Source organism: Schistocerca piceifrons, chromosome 4 (genome assembly GCF_021461385.2).
Source record: "Schistocerca piceifrons isolate TAMUIC-IGC-003096 chromosome 4, iqSchPice1.1, whole genome shotgun sequence".
Lineage (NCBI taxonomy): Eukaryota > Metazoa > Arthropoda > Insecta > Orthoptera > Acrididae > Schistocerca > Schistocerca piceifrons.
Window position 1 is genome coordinate 295,007,612 of NC_060141.1, and position 22,654 is coordinate 295,030,265.

The 22,654-nt window shown below is 39.6% G+C and overlaps 1 protein-coding gene across 2 annotated transcripts in view; it reads left to right on the plus strand.

The window, feature by feature from the left end:
• The window catches only part of LOC124796303 (ras guanyl-releasing protein 3-like), a 305,024-nt gene that overhangs the window by 219,049 nt on the left and 63,321 nt on the right, over positions 1-22,654 (plus strand). For both annotated transcript variants that reach the window (XM_047260429.1, XM_047260430.1), the window contains exon 6: positions 9,873-10,046. In XM_047260429.1, coding sequence (XP_047116385.1) covers positions 9,873-10,046 — 174 coding nt within the window. The remainder of the gene's footprint in view (positions 1-9,872; positions 10,047-22,654) is intronic.

The following is a 22,654-nucleotide window of genomic DNA, read 5'->3' on the forward strand; positions in this document are numbered from 1 at the left end:
ACTAGAATTACTTAACAGAATAATGGTGTACTAGTATTGACTTTTAAAAACTTGCATCTGATGTTCTGGCAATTAATTTTCTACAGCCTACTTTGTCTCACCCTGTCAAATGCCTGGGTGTAGTTAACACGTAAAGTGTATGTTTTACAATTAAGTCCGTGTTTTTTTTTTTTTTTTTAACTATTGCATCTATGCATGCAGGAGCTTTACAGCAACCATTTTAGTCTTCTTCTAAGTGGCGTGGTGTTATAATACTTCCTTGCATCCTTGCATTTTAGACCTGTTTTCATCAAACCAATTGCCTCTAATAGACCAATCTAATTTTGTCCCTCACTTCGTTCACAGGGGATTTTCTTCTGTTTCCAGCACATATTTTTAAGTGCATGAGTCAAGGCTTTGAGGTCACCACATTCTTAATACAAAACATATTGTTTAAAGGAACATTATCACCATGGTATTTATAAAGTCAGTTGATATCGAGACTTCTGGAGTAACCCAGGTTTTGGTTGGACATAATCTAAAAACATACCAGCACCTGCTGGAGACTGTGTCACTAATCCACTAACCAGAAGCTTCTGAAAGTAAAATAACATAGGCATCAGGAAAGCAATGCTGCACTCGGAAAGCCCCCTTATGGGGTCTGACGGGGGGGTATCATTATCATTTCCCCCTCTTCTTTTCCATTTGTGAATGGTGTAGGGGAAGAATAATCATTGGTAAACATCTGTACGAATCTAATTGCTCTTATTTTCTTGTTGCTGTCATATGACATATACATAGGGGTGGAGTGGTATATTGCCTGACTTTTTCTGGAATGCACACTCTCAGAAATACAGGTATGACAGTAAACCTCTCAATGATACACAATGCCTTCTTGCAACATCTGCCAATGGAATCGTTGTGCATGTTCATATGCTCTCACAATAAGCAAACCTGTGATAAAGTGCTGAATCTTCTTCCTCTTCTGTTTATCCAGCCTGGTGATGTGCCCAGATTAATAAGCAATACTCAAGAATCAGTCAAACAAGTGTTTTGTAAGCCTCTTCTTTCACAGATGAGTTACATTTTCTTAATATCCTTTCAATGAATCTCAGACAGACATCTAACATAACTGGGTGGATAAAAAATCTACACAGCAAGCAGTGACAGGAGAAGGCACATATAAAAGATATGGAAAATGCACAAGCTTTCCAAGCCAGTGGCTCCTTCTAGCAGAAGGGTTGAGGGGAAAGGAAAAGATATGAAAGAAAAGGACTGGCAAGGTTTAGGAAATAGGGAGAGTTAAGGAAAAGTAACCCAGGACCAAGGGTCAGGGGAGACGTTCTGGAAGATTGATTATATGTGCCTGCACCAGACAAGATTTGAAAACATGAGGACTAAAAGGTGGAAGATAGTATAATAAACATGGCATAGTTTGCTGAAAAAAAATCACACAAGATGCGAGAGTCAATAAGAGTGGAAAGCTTTATAGGTGGTCGGTGGGGGGGAGGGGGGGGGGGCAGGGAGGTTGGAAAATAAGATACAGAAAAATAAAAGAGAGAGAAGAAAAGTCATTGTTAATGAAAAGAAATGCTGAGACCACAGAAATTAACATAAATTTAGGCCAGGTGGGTGGCAAGAGACACAAGCACATGTTGTATTGCCAGTCCCTCCTGTGGAGTTGTGAGAAACTGGTGTCAAGTGGGAGAATCTCAATGACTAATGTGGTGAAACAGACATCAAGGTGTGACTGACAGGTTGTAACAGGTTGTAGAGAATACTCTGCTATAGGATTAAGTGTGTTGACAGTGAATGCCATCTCCTGTAGCCATTCGTCCTAGCTGATAACTTGGTGGTAGTCATACCAATTAAAAAGCCCAAACAGTCTTTACACAGCATATGGTATGTGACATGGGCCATTTCCCTGCGATAGTATATTTTTTTGCCAGTTATTGGTTTGGGAAAGATGGTGGTAGGAGGGTGCATTGGGAAAGTCTTACAGCCAGGACAGTCGCAGGGGTAGGCCTGATGGGGCAGGGAAATGGGTGGAAAAGGAGCAAAGACCTCGACCAGGATATTATGAATATTGGGGTGGAGGTGTTGGAGAGGGGGGGAGCAGGGGGCAAAAAGCTATTCTAGGTGTCATGGGAAAAATTTCAGAGGTAATGGACCTCATTTCAGGGTCTGATTTTAGTTCAGGGTCAGAATAGTATTAAGTGACAAGAGGTGTACTCCTAAGCTGTTTTTGGATGGATCGGTACTACCAGAACTTGATATGATGGCATGGGAAACCTGCTTTTGAACGAGACTGGTGGGATAATTATGTACAGTGAAGACTGAGGTGATGATAATGGTGTGTCGTTATAAAGAGTCTGCATCTGAACAAATACATTTGTCTTGAATGCCAAGGCTGTATGGTGTGGAATGTTTGACTGGAAAAGGATGGCAACTGTGAAAATGTTATGTACTATTGTTGGTTTGTATGTTTGATGTGGACAGAAATCCATAGCTGATAGTCAGTGAGGATGAGGTCAACATCAAGGAAAGTGTCATGAGACTCAGAATAGGAACTTATGAATTTAAATTGGGAGAATGTATTTAGAGATTTCAAAAAATTTCAATATGTCAGCCTCACCATGAGTCCTTATGGTGAAGATGTTGTTAATGCATCTAAGCCAAACCAAACCTGAGGGTGAAGACTTATGGATCCCAGGGAAGTCACCTCAAGGTGACCCATGAGAAGGTTGTCATAGGAAGGAGCCATCTGCGTTCGCAAGACCGTATCTCTCTGAGAGTCAGACATACAAACAGATCAGGGGGTGGCTCTACCCTATGCCAAGCTTTCCATGGGTCGCTGGGAGGGGCCTCTCCTGGGATCCGTAAGTCCTCAGCCCCTGGTTTGGTTTAGATAATTGATGACATCTTTACCAAATGGCCTCACAGTGAGGTTGACCTCTTGAAATTTTTGGAATCTCTAAATACATTCTCCCAATTAAATTTACAAGTTCCTATTTTGAATCTCATGCCTCTTTCCTCAATGTTGATCTCATCCTCACTGAGAGCCAGCTATACACTTCTGTTCACATTAAATCTATAAACAAACAATGGTAGTTACATTTCAACAGTTGCTGACCTTTTCATGTCAAACATTCCCCCCATACAGTATTGGCATTCAAGGCAAATGTATTTGATCAGATGCAGACTCTTTTACTGCAAAACACTCACCTCAGCCTGCACTGTATGTAATTATCATATCAGTCTAGTTCAAAAGCAGATTTCTTGGGCCATCACATCAAATTCTAGTGATGCCAGTCCCTCCAAAAAATAACTTAGGAGTACAGCTCTTGTCACTCAGTACTATCCTGGTCTTGAATGTATTAATGGTGTCCTAAAATCACGTCCTGAACTGAGGTCCATTCTTAACAAGATATTCTCAGGTTTCAAGCCATGTCAAGTGGTTTACTGCTCATGAGCTTTTGACAGAATCTCCTCTGCCATTGCCATGCAGTTGACTGTTGTGTGAATGCTGCTGCCATACTTATACAGCTGCGCCACTGCCACTGTCATCACTGTTGCCCAGATCTGCACCATTTACAGCAGTGTTTTGGTGGTATGACTGTCATGCCCACTTCAACTCCGCAGTCTTAGGATCCAAGGTCCATTCGGTCTGACATTTCACACACCACACTGTTAACAACTAGGATGAATGGGTATAGACAGATAGTGTTTACTGGCAACCACAAAAATTAAATTTATTGACCAGCTGTAAATGTAGTTTAAATAGTTCCTGGAAGTGTAAAAGATGACCTCAATTGATGCAATTCTGAGGCTCATCAGATTCTGTGCCAAAGGTGCAAAACGTATATTGGACAAATACTGAGCACCACTGTAGATTAACACCAAGAGCACCAGTGGCACACTCAACTAATGTATCCCAGTAAGTCAGCAGTCACAGGGAATTGTTTGACCAAGACTCATGCAATAGAATATGAATGTACCAGAATTTTAGTATGAACTTCAAAATGCTGGGCACAGTCATTAGAGAGGCCGTTGAGCACCAGAGACAAAAACCTCTCTGCAAAAACATTCTGGCAGCTATGGTGACCAGAGTAACTACATCCATGTTACTGAAGCCAGGATCCCTGCTGTGCATTGCCGGCCACAGATGCTGATGCAACTGCATCCTTGTCTGCCAATGCATGACCTTGGGTGTGGACCGCATACAGAATGGCTTTCACAAAGGGGGTATAAGTCTACTGTGGGTCCACAGGAACTCAGTTCATCAGCACACCTGATTATGGTCACATGGTTGATCACCAAAATATTGTGCCTGTTGGACACAATACACCTGAAGAAACTGAAGAATCAGATCTCAGTTTGTTAACAATAAATTATAAGCCAATAGATAGAACCTTTGTGACAGAGGTGTTTTTCTTAAAATATATTTCTACATGCAGAAACACGAGAATTTCTTTTGGAATAGCAGGTACTGATAGAGTGAGCATAAATGTGATGAAAATGTTGATGATATTATTACTCTAATACTTACAACCAACTTTAATCTCTCTGTTCTTAGTAGTACATCTACAACATATTGGAAATAAAGCTTAATTCAGCCAGTACCTAAGAATGTAACTAAAATCAAAAGACAGTTACAGGATGATTGACATATTTCTGCCAATATCTAATCCCTTGGAATAGACGGTTAATGAACTACTGATGAACTGCCTTAAAACATAAAACATCTGTGATAAATGTCATTCAGGCAACTAGAAACACCACAGCACAGAAAGTGCATTAGTCATATATGCTTGGGGCAGTTGAGAACTGAATATTTTAAGACTGTTGTTTATTTTGATGTATTACAGAAGTGAAACACCAGAATTTGTCATATAGTGGTGGTTCAATACCTGCCTTAAAAACTTACTGATATTATTATGAAAAGGACAGACAGCTACTCACCATGTAGTGGAGATACTGAATCACAGACAGAGACAACAAAAAGACTGCTAATCAAGTGAGCTTTTGGCCAAAAGGCCTTCTTATAAAACTGGCAACACACACACACATCCATGCAAGTACAGCTCACACACTCATAACCATTGTCTTTGCAAGCAATTGTGCATGATGGGAGAAGAAGTTTGGGTGGTGGTTGGGTGGTGGGGGCAAAGAGGAGGCTGGGGCAGGGTGGGGGAGGGATAGCAGTTTAGGGGTGGGGGTCGGTAAACTGCTGCTTGCAAGAGCATACAGGGACATGGTGGAGACAGAGAAGGGCAGGTAGATGTGTCAGGAGTTTAGAGGGGGGGGGGGAGGGGGGGAGGAGGGGAAGAGAGTGGAAAAGGAGAGAAGTAAGGGGACTGGGTGTATTGGTGTATTGGCTGTGTAGTGTTGGAGTGGGAGCAGGGAAGGGGATAAGTGGGTGAAGGACAGAGACTAATGGAGGTTGAGGCTATGGAGCTTACGGCAACGGCCACTATATTACAGGTAGAGTTCTGACCTGCGCAACTCAGAAAGGCTGGTAGGAACGATCCAGATGGTGCAGGCAGTATGCTCAGCAACTTGGTGGTCCAGCTGTCTCTTGGCAAAGTTTGTCAGTGGCCATTCATACAGACAGATAGCTCGTTAGTTATATAGGTGAACTTGTTATATAGTGTCTGTTCTTAGCTGATAGATCACATGACTACTTTACAAGTAGACCTGCCCTTGATGGGATAGACAATGCTTGTGACTGGAGTGAAGTAGGTAGTAGTGGGAAGATGTAGGGGACAGATCTTGCATCGGGGTCTATTACAGGGATATGAGACATGAGGCAAGGGGTTTCGAGTGGGTGTAGAGTATGGATAGATGAGGATATTGTATAGGTTCAGTGGGCAGTGGAACACCACTGTGGGAGGGATGGGAAGGATAGCAGGTAGGACATTTCTCATTTCAGGGTACAACAAGAAGGTGTCCAAACCCCGGCAGAGAATTACTTCAGTTGCTCCAGTCCTTGGTGGTACTGAGTCATGAGAGAAATGCTCCTTTGTGGCCAGATGGTGGGATTCTGGGAGTTGCTGGGTGACTGGAGAGATAAGGCACAGGAGATCTGTTTCTGTACAACACTGAGAGGGCACTTTTAGTCTGTGAAGGCCTCAGTGAGACCCTTGGTATATTTGGAAAGGGACTACTTGTCACTACAGATGTAATGGCCATGAGTGGCTACATTGTATGGAAGGGACTTCTTGGTATGGAATGGGTAGCAGCTGTCAGAGTGGAGGTATTGCTGGTGGCTGGTATGTTTGACATGGATGGAGGTATTGATGTAGCCATCTTTGAGGTGGAGGTCAACATAAAGAAAGGTGGCTTGTTGGACTGAGGAGAACCAGATGAAGTGAATCAGAGAGAAGATGTTGAGGTTCTGGAGGAATGTGGATAGTGTCTTTATGTAAACATCAATGAATTTGAACCAGGTGAGAGGTTTGGGATTCCGGTTAGGTAGGGTTTCTCAGTGGTCCTATTGGTATTGGATGGTGCCCTGCTGGTGCCCATTGCCATACCATGGACTTGTTTGTAGATGGTGCCTTCAAGTTGTTTATTGGTTGGAGAAGTCATCAAAGAAAAATGAGGTCAGTCCTTGGTCCATTGCTTTTCTGGCTGTATATCAATGATCTTTCATCCGTACTAAATTCTTGTAACTGCCACAGCTATGTGCTGATGGCATCCAGCTGTATTCAACTGTGAGTCCTATGAACATCAGTGCTGCCATATCAGGTATGATATGTATCATTCAGTATCATGAAGGGCAAAAACTTGTGTCTTAAACCAAACTCTAAACTGAGATCCTCACATCACACCAAAAGCTAGGCAGTGACATTTTTGTCCTACACTCCTTATGCTACCCAGTAATCCTGTCATAAAGCAGTAAAAGATATCAGTGTTAAATGAGCACTTAAACAGAGAAGTACAGACTGTTACAGCATGCAGGGACTCTCTCTCTTGCCAAAATTTAGAATAATATTTTCACTCAAAAACAAACAAAACTTAGTTCAGTCTTTAGTTGTGTCAAATCTGTACTACTATGATGTAGTTCAAAACAAAACAAATAGTGAAAACTTCTGATGAGTCAAGCTACCCACGAATGTTTGCATAAGATTGGTGTGTACATTTGGTTGTTTGTTCATGCCAGATATTCCTGTGGTCAGCTGGGATGGCTACAGCTGGATAGCTTGCTTTCATCATTGGCTTCTTAGGCACTAGTGCCCCTCATACATCTTCTTGCATGTCAAATACCTGCCATGACTCCATAACTACAATCCAGTATCTTGTACATCCAATATCTTGGTTGTACTTGTGCATAACACTAATTCTTTCTACATTTAAGCCATACAGCTCTTGAAAAAACTAACCAGTAAGCTGTCTCACCCAAAAGCACTGACTATATAAGATATTAAAGCTTTACCTGTTAGCATTATTGTAGTCTCTCTATGCAGCCCACTTGTCTGCCTGTTGTCCAACAGAGAACCAGTATCTCTATCACAATGACAACACTGTCATGCTTAACTCATGCCTATTTATTTCTGGTTTCATTTGCACACATCACCTACTACCTTACTCAATAATTTCTCACTCTCCTCCAGACCTATCAACTTCTTTTCTAGATTTGAATCCTTCTGTATTGTTGACAATGACAAATGTCTGCTTGTGTCTGTGTATGTGCAGATGGATATGTGTGTGTATGCGAGTGTATACCTGTCCTTTTTTTCCCCCTAAGGTAAGTCTTTCTGCTCTTGGGATAGGAATGACTCCTTACCCTCTCGCTTAAAACCCACATCCTTTCATCTTTTCCTCTCCTTCCCTCTTTCCTGATGAAGCAGTCATTGGTTGCGAAAGCTAGAATTTTGTGTGTATGTTTGTGTTTCTATCAACCTGCCACCACTTTCGTTTGGTAAGTCACATCTCCTTTGTTTTTTGACATATATTTCTGTTAGACATCATTGTTCATTTTCAATAGATAGATGTAATGTGGATATTAGTTAACAGTATATTAATTAGACTGGCATTACTGAAATATTGTATGGTCACTGCTGTATTTTATTAGCTTTATTATTATAACTATAATAATAATAATAATAATAATAATAATTATTATTATTATTATGCCCTGTTCATTTGTTACTCATTTTATGAAGTTAACTTACTCAGTGTGCCTGGTTAGTGAAATATATGCATAAATAAATAATTATGCCATGGTTCTTCACAACTCTGGTGTTAACAGTGAATTAATATTAAAAATCTGCATACATTTATCTTTCCTTCTTTGTGACTGATAGTTCAGAAAATTTATTATAATAATGAAATATATTATTTTATAGATTTGAATTTGTGGTTTTTTAAACATGTATGCCAAACTTCTCCTTTCTCTGTATGTCTCCTATAGAAATAAACTGCTAATTTTGTCCCCACTATTCAATTTCTGTATTTCTATGTTTACATGTCAGTCTGACAGATACAATACATTAACATCCATTTTATGTCCTACTGTAATACTTTTCTATGATACACTGCACTTTATTTAACCCATTTCAAACAACCTGACTGATTGAGGAATTTATTATGCGCATGCTGCAGCAATAAAAATAGAAATTTTAGTCATTTTAGATTGCAGGCTTCTGCTGTCCCACTCAGACCCTCCACACTAATCCAAACTGACTAACCTGCAGCTGCATGCAAACTGAGAAGTCATTATAATACATTAACATATATCACACTGATATTAAAAAATTATAGTTCTAGTAGTTCTCCTTTGTGAAGCTGAAAACCTGAGTTGAAAACTAATTACGGCCAACATTTGATCTTCTGCTTGTACTTAAACAAATACTGACAGCTAGTTTCAACTCTTTACTCTTAATGAAATTATAGTAATAGCAATCACACTGACAATAATAATCAAATATGAGGTGTGTTTTTAAAGTACGTATCATTTTTAAATTCTGCTGCTGCAGTGCCGCAGTCAGCATTTGGCACATGCACACTGTGTACCACACTCTGTTGACAAGTCACAGATGCCATTACAGACTGATCTGATGTATTTACATTTATTTGTGAGTATTTTAAATGCCTTCTCCAATTGAAAATCCTGCCGACTGTGAAACACACACTGCAATTTATTTTATTAGTGCTAAAGGTATGAAAGCAGCCAAAATTCATCATCAGGTTAATTAATTATATGGAGAAAACAGTGTGAGTGATGGGATGGTACAGAAGTGAGGGAGAGCTTTTAAAGATGTACGTACAAATGTGTGTGATGAGGAACAAAGTGGGTGACTTTCAGTTATTACTTATCATTTGGCTGGTAACAACTTGATCACCCTCCATACAGCCCCAAAGTAGTACCCAGTGGCTTCCATGTGTCCCCACACTTGAACAAGCATTTGGGTGCACAGAGCCATGACAATAATGAAAATGTCAAAATGACCATTTTGCAATGTTTGTCTAATCAAGTGACAGACTTCTACGAGGTGGTATTCAAAAGCTGGTTGTACAGTATGATGAGTCCCTTAATACTGGTGGGAATTATGTAGAAAAGTAGATTAAAGTACAGGCTTTCATGTAAAGATAACACTGCTGAGAAAAGCCTACTTGTTTTATTTATATTTCAAAATGGTACTTACTTAAAAAACATATATCATGATAATATTAAGTATGAGTACTAACTTGAAATACTTGGAAGATAATGCCTGCCATGTGATAGTGAACATTTGTCTTTATTCTGCTGTAAAGGAGAAAAAAAGAAAAAAAAATCATGCAGTATATATCAGTGCCATATCCATAACTTGTGCGTCTGTAGTATCTCCTTTAAAAAATCCTTATGTACTAGTTTTGATGAATAATCTCAAACCTATTTTTTATTCCAGTTCATGGATTTCAAAAAATATGCTGAAACTGGATCTCTTCGGGAGACCCCAAAACTGGAACGCTCTGTAGCTTTGTTTAATGGACTTACTCAATGGATACAGTGCATGGTCCTCAGCAGAACAACACCTCTACAAAGAGCTGAAGTCATGGTGAAGTTCATTGAGGTTGCAAAGGTGCAAAAAGTTCTTTTTCATTTGCTGTTGGTAATTTAAAGTAGTTTAACTGTTCAAGAATTATTATGTTACAGAAGTAAATGGCTCCTTGATGTCAAGCAAGCTCAAATTGTAGAACTCAGATAATATTTTGGCGATCTATGGTGCTGCCATCATTAGGTGATCTGATGTATTGGATGGAGCAGCACAGATGTGGAAAAACTATAAAGCATCCTCAGAATTGTGGTGCCTCCCAGTACATCAGCTCTCCTGATGATGGAAGAATGAGTTGATGCCACAATATAATGTGAGTTTCACCATTTTGCTTTGCTGGCCACCTGACAATGAATCAGTTATATGACATGTCAGAAAGCCTCATAAATTACCTTTTCTATTAGACTCATTGAGATTTGCAACTATCAAATGTTAATTCACATCATAGTTTAACTCATTTCTTGTATGTAAGAAGGCAAACAGATACTGTAATATATTTAAGAATAAACAATGGAAACTGTAAAGGGTGTTCTACCAAAACTAACACTGGGTTGAATGCATGAGATATATTTTACAGTAATTCTGTGCAATGGAGATATTACAATTATGCCTCCCAGCCCTATTTTCTCCAGATTGGGGATTCAGTATATAAACATATCAAACAAGTAACACTAACAAAGTCAAATAACTTTTAAGCGTGATGGAACTATGGCATTACAACCATTTTAGAAAACAAAATTCATTTAGCAAGATTTAAAATAAAAACTGTAGAATAACAACACTTTGTTAATGATGAGAACTTGCCAGTAATGACAAAAAATAACTTTACACAGAAGCTACTCCTTCAGCAGGGTCCAATCGAGCACATAGTGGGAGGTATGAGGGGAGGGAGGGGAGGGGAGAGGGTCTTGGTTTGCTTGTGGGAGCTCCAATGTTGAGCACATTATGATGGAGGCCCTTAGGGAAATAGCATTTAGGACTAGAAAGATGATCAATGTGCACCAGGTAAGTGAGATGAGGAGAAGGTCTTACCAACAGTTATAGAGAGCAGCATGGCATCATCTTCAAATTGTAGCTCATGTTGGCACTAATGATTCCTGTCACTTGGGTTTTGAGACCATCATCAGTCCATGTGAGTGGCTGGCAGAAATGATTAAGAATGGTGGCCTTGAGGGATGCAACCAGTGCTTAGAATTTGCAGTGTCGTACCCATTATTGATTGGGGTCACTTGGTTTAAAGCCAAGTGGAGGATCTCAACCGGGGGCTCCATCAATTCTCTGACAGTCTTGGCTGCAAATTTCTGGGCCAGCTACATGGAAAGCACAGTGATTGTGGGAAGCATCTGATTTTTTTTAGACTGTGTCATAATTTAAGGTGCTCCGATGAATGCTCACCAGTCAACATGCAGAGAGTGAAATCAGATTGTGTACAAAATAGTCTTTAGCAGCTACTTCAACAACACAAACCCACTGAAAATAACTTAGACCTTCTAGCTACAAACAGACCTGACCTTATTGACAATGTCAGTATAGAGACGGGGGATTATTGATCATGACATCATCGTAGCAGCAATGTTTACTACTGTTAATAAATAACCCATCAAGGAGGCTAGGAGAGTTTTTATGCTGGAAAGAACAGATAAGCAAGAAAGGAGGGAAGGAAGATGAGGGTTTGACAATGAGGCCATTAGTGATGGAGCACAAGTTCGGATTGTTTCTGTTAAGGATGGGGAAGGAAATCAGCTGCACAATTTTGAATGAACCATTCCAGCATTTGTCTGCAAGGATTGAGGGAAGTCATGGAAAACCTAAGTCTGGATGGCCAAATGCAGATTCGAACTGCCATCCTCCCAAATGCAAGTCCATTGTGCTAAACATTGCACCACCACGTTTTGTTTGGACATTGAAAGGATACATTTAGTTCCAATATGATGAACATAAAGGAACTATGGGCAAATTTTAAACTGATTGTAAATTATTAAGTATGTTCCAAGTATGTGCCAAATAAGTATTAAATATGAAAAAATACCAATGTGTTTTACTAACAAAATTCTGAAAATGCTGAGGAAACAGATATTACTGCACACTCAGTTCAAAAAAGAATGCAGGAACACTGACAGGCAAAAGGTAGTAAGAATTCATGCATCTACAAAAAGATTGCTGCATGAAGCATGCAACAACCTCCATCATCATACATTAACAAAAGATCTTGTCAAGAACCCAAGAAAATTCAGATCCTATATAAATTTGCTACTAAGTGGGTCAAAAATTTTTATTTAGTCACTCATAACCCTGTTTATTGTGGCATTAAAAGACAGCAAAAAGAAAGCTGAAGTTTTAAATTTCAGTTCAAAAAATCATTTACATAGGACTGTCATAGAGATATACCTGTATTATCATTCGACCACCTGCACAGAAACCTATAAGGAGGACATATAAATAAGAATCCCTGGCATTAAGAAGCAACTGAAAAGGCTGACAGCAAATAAGTCACCAGGCCCTTATGGAATCCCAGTTTGGTTTTACAGAGAGTACTCTCCAGCATTGGCCCCTGGCTTAGCTTGCATTTATCACTAATCTCTCATCCAATTCAAAATCCCAGTTGACTGGGAAAAAAGTCAGGTGGCTCCTGAATATAAGAAGGGCAAAAGAACTGACTTAAAAAATTACAGACCAATATCCTTATCATCAGTTTGCTGTAAAATTACTTGTACATAATGCAAGTTCAAATATAATAAATTATCTTGAGGCAGAAAATCGTCTGTCTGCAAATCAACACGGATTTGTAACGTATCACTCAAGCAAAACTTAGCTTGCCCTTTTCATGCACAATATCCTGTGAGCCATGGACAAAGGGCAACAGGCAGATTCTACATTCCTAGATTCCCAGAAAGCAGGTGTGACAGTTCCCCACTGCATTGTTTTAAGGTAGGTCTGAGCATATGAAAAAGGTTCTCAGCCATGTGATTGGTCTGAAGACTTCTTAAGTAGTAGAATGCAGTATATTATTCTAGACACTGAGCATTCATCAGAAACAAGTGTATCATCAGGAGTGCCCCAGGGGTGTGCAATAGGATTGTTACTCTTCTCTATATACATAAATGGACTGATGAATAGGGTCAGCAGCAATCTGCAGCTGTTTGCTGATTACACTGTGCTGTAAAGGAAAGTGTCATTGTCGAGTGCCTTATACATAATTTATATTTGATGTGATGAATGGCAGCTCGCTCTAAATGTAGAAATATGTAAGTTATTGCACATCTTGTAATGTTAAAATGAAACATTGGTAGTGTACCACTTGACAAAGACACTTTCATTAAATATCTGAGCATAATGGTGCAAAGTGATGTGAAATGGAATGAGCTTATAAGGTTGGTAGAATAGAAGATGAATAGACAACTTCAGTTAATGCAGAGAATACTTGGAAAGTACAGCTCATCTATAAAGTAGATTCTTGAAGACTATTTAAGTGTTTGGAAACACCACCAGACAAAATTAAGAAAAGACATGAAAGCAATTAAAAAGAATGCTGCTAAACTTGTTACCAGCAGATTTAATCAACATGTGGGTATTGCATAAATGGTCCTTGAACTCAAATGGGAATCTCTGGAGGTGAAACATTATTGAGAAAGTTTAGAGAATTGGCATTTGCGGCTGACTGCAGAATGATTCCGCCACCACCAATGTATACTTTTTGCATAAGAACCATGAAGACAAGAGAAATTAAGGCTCATAGAGGCATATAAACAGTCATTTTTCCCTTACCCCATTTGCAATTGGAACAGGAAAGAGAATAGCTAGTAGTGGCACATGGTATGCTCTGACATGCAAAACATGGTGTAGCCATAGATCAGCTAAGGCAACATATTACTTACAGATATTAATGTAACAGTGTATATACACAGACAAGCAAAAAAAATTTGAGATTTCTCAGTTCAAAATACTCTTTTTCTAGGTGAAAAATACACTTTTTCCATGTTAAGTGACAGTAGCAGATATTCTGAGCATAGGACACATGATGCAGTCAACCAATAGCAACATCACTGTTCAGTAGCATGGACACACAAATAGGAAAAGTTAATGTTTTAAATTAATATACATAATGTAGCTATAAGAAAAGCCAAGCTTGCACATATAATATTGGTATTGGGTTTCGTACAATAGTATGAATAAGATTGCTTAGAAATCACTTGTGTGACTACTTCTTGAATATTGCTCAAGTATATGGGAGCCGTATCACATAGGATTAACAGCAGATATTGAATGTATACAGAGAAGGGCAGCATGAATCGTCACAGGTTTGTTTAATCTGTATGAGTGTGTCACAGAGATATTGAAGGACTGAACTGGAAGACTCGTGAAAATAGATGTAAACTATCCCAAGAAATTCTATTAACAAAATTTCAAGAACCGGCTTAAAATGATTATTCTAAAGATATACTACAACCATCTATGTATTACTCACATATGGAACTTGAGGCTAAGATTAGAATAATTACTGCATGCACAGAGGCATTCAAACAATCATTCTTCCCACACTCCGTATGTGAATGGAATAGGAAGAAACCCTAATAACTAGTACAATGGGATGTACCCTCTGCCATGCAATTCACAATGGTTTGCAGAGTATAGATGTAGATGGTCTTATTGCTACAAGAAAAGTTAATAAATATCTAGTCTTTTGGGCTTGAAATTATTCTAAGTGGCCGGGCCTCTAAGTGTTAAGTTTTAAGTGAGAGTCAAATGCTCTGTGATTTAAGAAATTCATCACATACGTAACATAATTCATCTTTCATAAAAGGAAATTTACTTTTAAAGTAATGTTTGTCAAACCACCATTTGCAAAGTTTTACCATGACCTGTTAGAAATAGGTTCCTTTCAGTAGTTACCACAGACAATGCCACAGAGCACCAGAAAATGGGCATTATGGCCCAAGTGCAGCTACAATGATGCAGAAGTCCATATGTTTATATGTATATGGCATTTTGAGATGTTACATTACATCATAAAAGAAACAGGACATCAGAGGATACTCCAAGAGCATCAGAACTTCATAAAACATACTAAAATTCATAATTCAGCTTAAAGTGCACATTTGTATGTCCAGATTCACAATGAAGTAGGCCCCAAACTGATATCAAGCTTTTCATTGTGGTTTTTGGGATGCAAATTTTCTTGGAGTACCAGTACTGTATTATCTCATGTTCTTAGTATGGCATAATTTTATACATGCCAGAAGATGAAAAAGTGCACTTGAAATTAAGTGAACAGTTGAAATTAGCCAGTAGTGTGGAATGAAACACTTCGTTTCAAAGAAATTGACTGCCTCTGTGGAAAAGATTAATAAAAGCCAAATTTCTTCAGCAAACATACAAAAATAACTTCATTTTCTGCTAGGTGATTGATGCAAAACTGCCAAAAACATGGAAATAAAATAAAATTAGAAAACAAACTAATAACATTTTTAGCTTTCCATAACTATGTGAATGTATTTTAATTTACTTGATAGCTTCCGGCTGCAGAAATCTGTTTTCTTTCCATTTAAACAAAGTGGAAACAACAAAATTCACTAAATGTAAACACAGGTTCATGGAGACTACCCCTCTGCACTACAACCCAGACTGCCCTGCGCATGCATGAATCTAACAACTTGGGTGCGCCAAAAAAATTTTTTGGGTAGGATCTGGCTATTTATTGCCACTGCTGATACAGTTAACAGTAGCCAGAAGTGGGAGAAAGTACTGCTGATATGTAACTCAACTGTGCATGTGCGTGAGCCCATGGTCAACTGCTCAAATGATGTAAACAGTTGTGATGTCATACTCACCAAAAGCAGTTTGTTATGAAGTATTTGCCCTAAAGCCAATGAAACTGTGGGGTCTTGTGCACTTGTCGCTAATAGGGTACCTACAGGATGCAGCATTCTCGGATTGCTATACAACAATTCAAACAAATAACATTAGTAGTTTTATTTCTAGAAAGCTACTGATAATACTTAACTTTGGAGATTTACCAGTAGTAGTCAAAAATGAGGGGAGACTTGCAATATTATTTAGAGTCCTTGATATGTGAACTGTACAGGCAAGTTGACATGTCACTGATAACTAACATCCACAATCTGGTGCTGATCTGTGCAGTCGAGGCTAGCAGGAGCATTGCTTATATTCCCTTCTTCCAGGTGTTGCACTTGGCGTGGCGCAGTCCAATTCCGCACACCATTGGCTGACGTTTCTTCATCGCTTTCTTTGGTCTTGCATACTGTGTCTTTGTTCCAGTGCTTGTGGTTACGCCAGAACATTCCTCCCTCCCAAAGCAATGGACCATTGTTGTGTCTGGAGTGTGATCACAGCGGGGAATGCAGGAGCTTGGATGCTCTGATGAGCTGGAAGCTGTGGCTGCAGAGGACGTCCAGCTCCCAGCCATATTCCACCATCTGGTCTATTCTCTGGCGGCAACGTCCCCCAGAAAATGACCAAAAGGGTACACGTCTACCTCCTGCTGTCATGAACTACATTAAGGCAGTGACTGCTGCAGTGTGAATGGTTCCAGCTCCATTGGTAGGCTGAGAGGAGGCGGAGGAGGTGAAGGCTCCATCTCCATGGGGTCGTCCCGCAGTGTCGTGTTGACACCCTCTGGTGGCTGCTGTGGCCGCACAGTCCTCTGGACCCATGAATCTGGGGGAAGAGGGACTGAAAGATTATCATGTACATGACAGAGGTGAAGTCGGTTTTGATGGTGTCACTGCAAACCATCTGGACCTGAAACAAGAAACATGCAAGCGTGAAGTCAACGGGCTATCTCACCTTGCACCCACCATCTGTTTCCACTAAAAGCTCTGTAAAAGACAATATCATGTGTAGCGAAGTGATACTTGCGGCCTGCCTGCAGCACTGGATGCTGAGGATGGTGAAGCAGGTGGAGAAGTGTGTGGTGGCAGCAGCCATGAAGCAATTCTGCCGGCAGTGGTCCATCTCATGGGTGCAAATTATACGAGGTGAGAAACAGTTGCAATGCTTGATTCCTGGTGTGAGCAGAGAGAAGTTTGGCCACCTGCTGCTTGAATGTTCTGACAAAATGTTCCACTTCACCATTTGACTGTGGATGGAACGGTGCATTAGTTAGATGCTGTACGCCATTGCATTCACAGAACGTTTCAAATTCATTTGAGGTGAAATGAGGACCGTTGTCTGACACTATTACTTCAGGTAAATCTTCTAGGCAAAAGATCAGTGACAACACCTGAATTGTGCTATTTGATGTTGTTGAGTTCATTGGCATAGCAAAAGGAAACTTTCTATATGAGTCAACCACAATTAACCAACAAGTGTTCCAAAAGGGCCCCGCAAAGTCCATGTGCACATGTTGCCATGGTGATTGTGACTTAGGCCAAGCAGAGAGCTTTTGTAGTAGAGTGGGCTGATTTTCTGTAGACGCATCGCGTTGTGACATCATCTGTTCTATTTGGGCATCTATACCCTGCCAAGTACAGTGTCGATGCACTAACTACTTCATACAAACAATCCCCCAGTGTCCCTGGTGAAGTAACTGCAACACTTCTTTGTGCAAAGCTTTAGGGATCAACACATGTGACTGTCCACTGTCATTTTGTACAAGAATCACACCTTTTTGTACAGTGAGGCTATGCCAATGTGCAAAGTATCAGCACACTGCAGAGTTCTTTATCCTATGCAAAGAACGAGGCCACAATGTGCAAATGTATTTGAGAAAATGTTGAAATGTGGATCAGCTTCCATGGCCTATGCAATTTTCTTATAGTCCAGCAGAAAAGACTGAAGCAATTTGAATCCTGAGCATCAATGTGACAACAAAAGTGTCAAAGTCTGTATCAGGGCCAATCAGAAGACATGAAAGTGTATCCGCATTACCATGTTCAGCAGTTGGATGATACACAATGATACACAATCTTATAGTGGTATTGAGACAACAACAAAGCCCATCTTTACAATTTTTGGGCAGTTTGTACAGGAACCAGTTTCATTGGATAAAACAAGGACTGCAAAAGCTTGTGATCCATTACTAAATAGAATTTTGTGCCATACAAATAGTGATGGAATTTTGTGATGCCGTACACAATAGCCAAAGCCTCTTTTTCAATTTGTGAATAGTTACACTGAGCTTTGGACAACACTTTTAATGCAAAAGCAGTAGGTCTCTCTTTATCACCAATTCTGTGTGAAAGCACTGCACCGATTCTGTAAGAGGAAGCATCAACTTGCAATAAAACTGGTTTTTCAGGATCAGAGTAAACTAAGCATTTATCACTGAGAAATGCATCTTTAAGTTTTTGAAAAGCTACTTGGCACTCATCTGTCCAAACAAAGGGGACATTCTTGTGATGCAAGTGATGCAATGGAGCTGAAATTTGTGCAGAATTCGGTACGAACTGAATATAATAGTTCATTTTCCCTAAAATTGACTGAAATTCTGTGATATTGCAAGGAACCAGCAAATCTCATGTGGCTAACAAATGCGATTGCTGATGATGTACACCTTGACTGTTTATGATGTGACCAAGATACTGCAATTCGGGTTTAAAAAAATCACGCTTGTCCAGTCAACACTTTAGTCCTACATCAGATAACACACAAAACAAAGCACACAAATTTGCAATGTATTCTTGAGGTGTATGATCTGCTATTACAATATTGTCCAAATAGTTTGAACAGTTTGGCACTTGTGCAGTGAGCTGTTCCAAATATTGTTGGAAAATGGTGGGTGCAGAAGCACTGCCAAAAGGCAAATGCAAATATTTAAAAACAGCCCAAATGAGTATTTACTACACACACTGTTTTAGATTCTTTATTGAGCGGTATCTGAAGATACTTGTCACACAAATCAAATTTTGAAAAGTAGCATCCAGTGCCTCATTTGTCCATGAGATCCTCTGGGCGTGGCAATGGATAAGTATCAATTACAGTTTGTGTGTTGACTGTAAACGTAAAATCAATACAGAGGCGAATGCGACCTGAACATTTGGGGAGCAAAACCAGTGGACTTGCCCATTGACAAGCTGATATGGGTGCAATAACTCCACTATCTTGCAATTCTTTAAGTTCAGCCATGACTTCGTCTTGTAATGCAATGGGAACCATTCTGGCCTAGCAACATTTCGGCTGAGCATTGTTTTTCAGAGTAATATGTGCAACAAAATTGTTAGTTTTGCCTAAACCTTCAGAAAAGGGTTCCGGGAATTCTTTTAGCAAGCTAGCTGCACTGTCTTTGGCATTGAAGGCAGACACTCACAACACATTGTCCTGAATGTTAAAACCAAACAAGTCAAAAGAATCAAGATCAAATATGTTCTCACAACCGCGTGATTGTAGCACTGTAAAAGTCACTGTTCGCACATGTGAGCGATACATGGGAGGCAAAGTACATGTTCCGAGAACGAGAATGTCTCGTCCATTATAAGCCATCAGTTGTGTGCTATTTTTAGACAGGTGTGGGGAGCCTAACAGTTCATATGTGCGACGATTTAGCACTGTGACAGAGGCACCCCTGTCCAACTGAAATTTCCCACGTTTCCCACAAATAAGCAAATGAACAAAAAGTTTGTTTGACTGACGTATCACCAATGAAACTGTATGCTTGCTAGTTGCAGACTTGGAATATACTGCATTAATGACATGGGCCTTGTGATGAGATTTTTGTGAGTGGACTGAATTCTGATGTTTGTTCCATTGCAAACATACAGATTGCACATGTCCTTTCTGTCCATAAGTGTAACACTGAGCTAGTTGGGAGGGGCTGTCTTGGCATTTGTGTCATGTATAACAGCAAGGACAAGGCTTAATTCAGTTTGTCTGTGTAGCCACCTGTTTAGCGAACTGCTTATGCAGCATCAACAATTGTTTACTTGGCATGGCTAGCGTGCACCACCGGTGTGGAATGGGACACAACCCTACAAATAGTTGGCTGCTCAAATGTATGAGCCAACAAGGCACTGGAATCATACTGATATAATATTTGCACTACCTGCTGAAATGATGAATTGGACTGTTTCAAAATTTGTTCACTGATTTTGACATCAGGCACATTGTACACGATCACATTGTGCAACATTACATCTGAATATAAAGCATTGCAAGCACATTTGAATTTGCATTTTCTTGTTGTATCCTGCAAATCTGTTACTCACTCACGATAAGTTTGTTCTGACTGTTTTTTGCAATTAAAGAATTAATCCCTAGTTGCTACCACATTCACTTGTTGGTCATAATAGTTTGTTAGTGAGTCTGTCACTGCGTCATATGACAGTTCACTCGAAGTGATGTTAGGAAAGAGTTTCTGAATTAATCTGAACACTGCACTTCCTAGTGTTGATAATAGATAAGGAAGTTTCACAGTACTTGGTACATTATGGGTGAGTAAATGTGTCTCAGACTGTGAGAGCCACTCGAGCCATTCCTCTTCCTGTTCACAAAATTGTTGCAAAGGTGCTATAGCCGCTGTAGTAGGTGGTAATTGTTCTGGCAGGCACGCGGCATTTGCCAGTAGCTGCTGCATCGTATTGAGCAGGGTAGAAATCTGGTTTGCCTGAAACCGAAGCATCTGAATTAGCTTTGTGGCATCTAATGATCTAATGCTCGCAGGTGTGGCACCTGAACTGAGGGGGGGGGGGGGGGGGGGGGGGGTGTAATATTGGAAGACAAAAATGCAACAAGCAGACAAAATGCCCACCTGAAAACACACATTAGCAAAATGACGAACTGTTAATGTTATATGCACCCCTGCAAAGTAAAGACAAGAGAGAATTAAGGCACCTTAAAAAAAATGGCTATGGCCATTGGCACATAGTTTGGTTGACGACTCTTCACCAGTTGTGGGGTCATGCCCACTTGTCGCTAATAGGGTGCCTACAGAATGCAGTGTTCTCAGAATGCTATAAAAAATTCAAACAAATAACATTAGTAGTTTTATTTCTAGAAAGCAATTGACAATACCTAACTTTGGAGATTTACAAGTAGTAGATGCAAATGAGTGGTGACTTGCAATATAATTTAGAGTCCTTGATATGTGAACTGTTCAGGAAAGTTGACACACGTCACTGATAACAAACGTCCATGATCCAGTGCTGATCTGTGCGACCGAGGCTACCAGGAGCATTGCTTATATTCCCTGCTTCCAGGTGTCACTCTTGGTGCAGAAAAAAATTGCACATTTCTTTTGTAACCTAAGTTTTATATTAGTTTTTTCCTCTTGTTTACATTTTATTGCTGCAGCACTATTCTGCAATAGTGCAGTACAGTAAAATTCTTTGTTATGGTATCAGTCCTTACCAGTCAGAATTACAAAAAATTAACTGAAAAATAGAACAATGAAAAATTCCCGGAATTCTAAAAAAAATCCTAGGGTTCACCTGGTTTCCTCCCAGATGAAAAAAAATACCTGTGTTTTCCGGATTTCCCGGCTGGCCCAGGGTGTTTATACCATGAATAAACATCAGTAAGGACAGGAACAAGATTCTCCAACAGAATGTTAAAATAAGTAATTGTCACTTAATTTGGTGTGTAACTAATGACTGTGGTGTTAATGGAAATTATACACCCCAGGACAAACAGGAACTCTGGGAAATACCTGGAATTTTTTCATCCAGGAGAAACCTGAGATTTTTATATAATTCCAGGAATTTTTCATTGTTCTATTTCTCATTAATTTTTTTGTAATTTGGCAGAGGGTACATCCCATTGTACCAGTTGTTAGGGTTTCTTCCTGTTCCATTCACATGTGGAGTACGGGAAGAATAACTGTTTGAATGTCACTGTGCGTGCAGTAATTAATGTAACCTTATCCTCATGATACAGGGACTTGTAGTATGTCCTTAGAATAATCATTTAAAGCTGGTTCTTGAAATTTTATTAGTAAAATTACTCAGGATAGTTTACATCCATCTTCAAGAGTCTTCAATATCACATTCCCACAGATTACACAAACCTGTGACCATTCGTGCTGCCCTTCTCTGTATGTGTTCAATATCTGCTGTTAGTCATATGTGGTATGGATCCCATACACTTAAGTAATATTCTAGAAGTGTTGCACGAGTGATTTGTGAGCAGTCTTATTTGTAGACTGATTGCTCTTCCCCAGTATTCTACCAATGTCAATGCCAATATCACATGTGCAAGCTTGGCTTTTCTTGCAGTTACTCTACATACAGGGTGTACCAAAAAGAATCACCTGATTTGGCATGTCTATATTTCTGAAACTAATAAACATATAGAATTAATTTTGTCTTTTGATGAATGGGACATTCAAAATGGGTTTTTATTTATTTATTTATTTATTTATTTTTTTTGTACTTTTTCATAAGTGTTCGATATGCCCTTCTTGCGATGCATGGCATATGCCAATGCGGTATTCAAATTGTTCCCACACTGCAGCAAGGGTGTCTTGAATTAAAGCTTCCACAGCTGCTGTTATGTGATGTCTCAGTTCACTCATTGTTGTTGGTAATGGAGGCACATAAACAGAGTCTGCTGAAATAATCACATACAGTCAGGTCTGGTGACCTTGGAGGCCAGTAATGTAAAGCTGAATCATTTGGTCAATTGTGACCAATCCATTGCTCAGCAGTCCTCTTATTTAAAAATTCTCACACTTCCAGTGGCCAGAA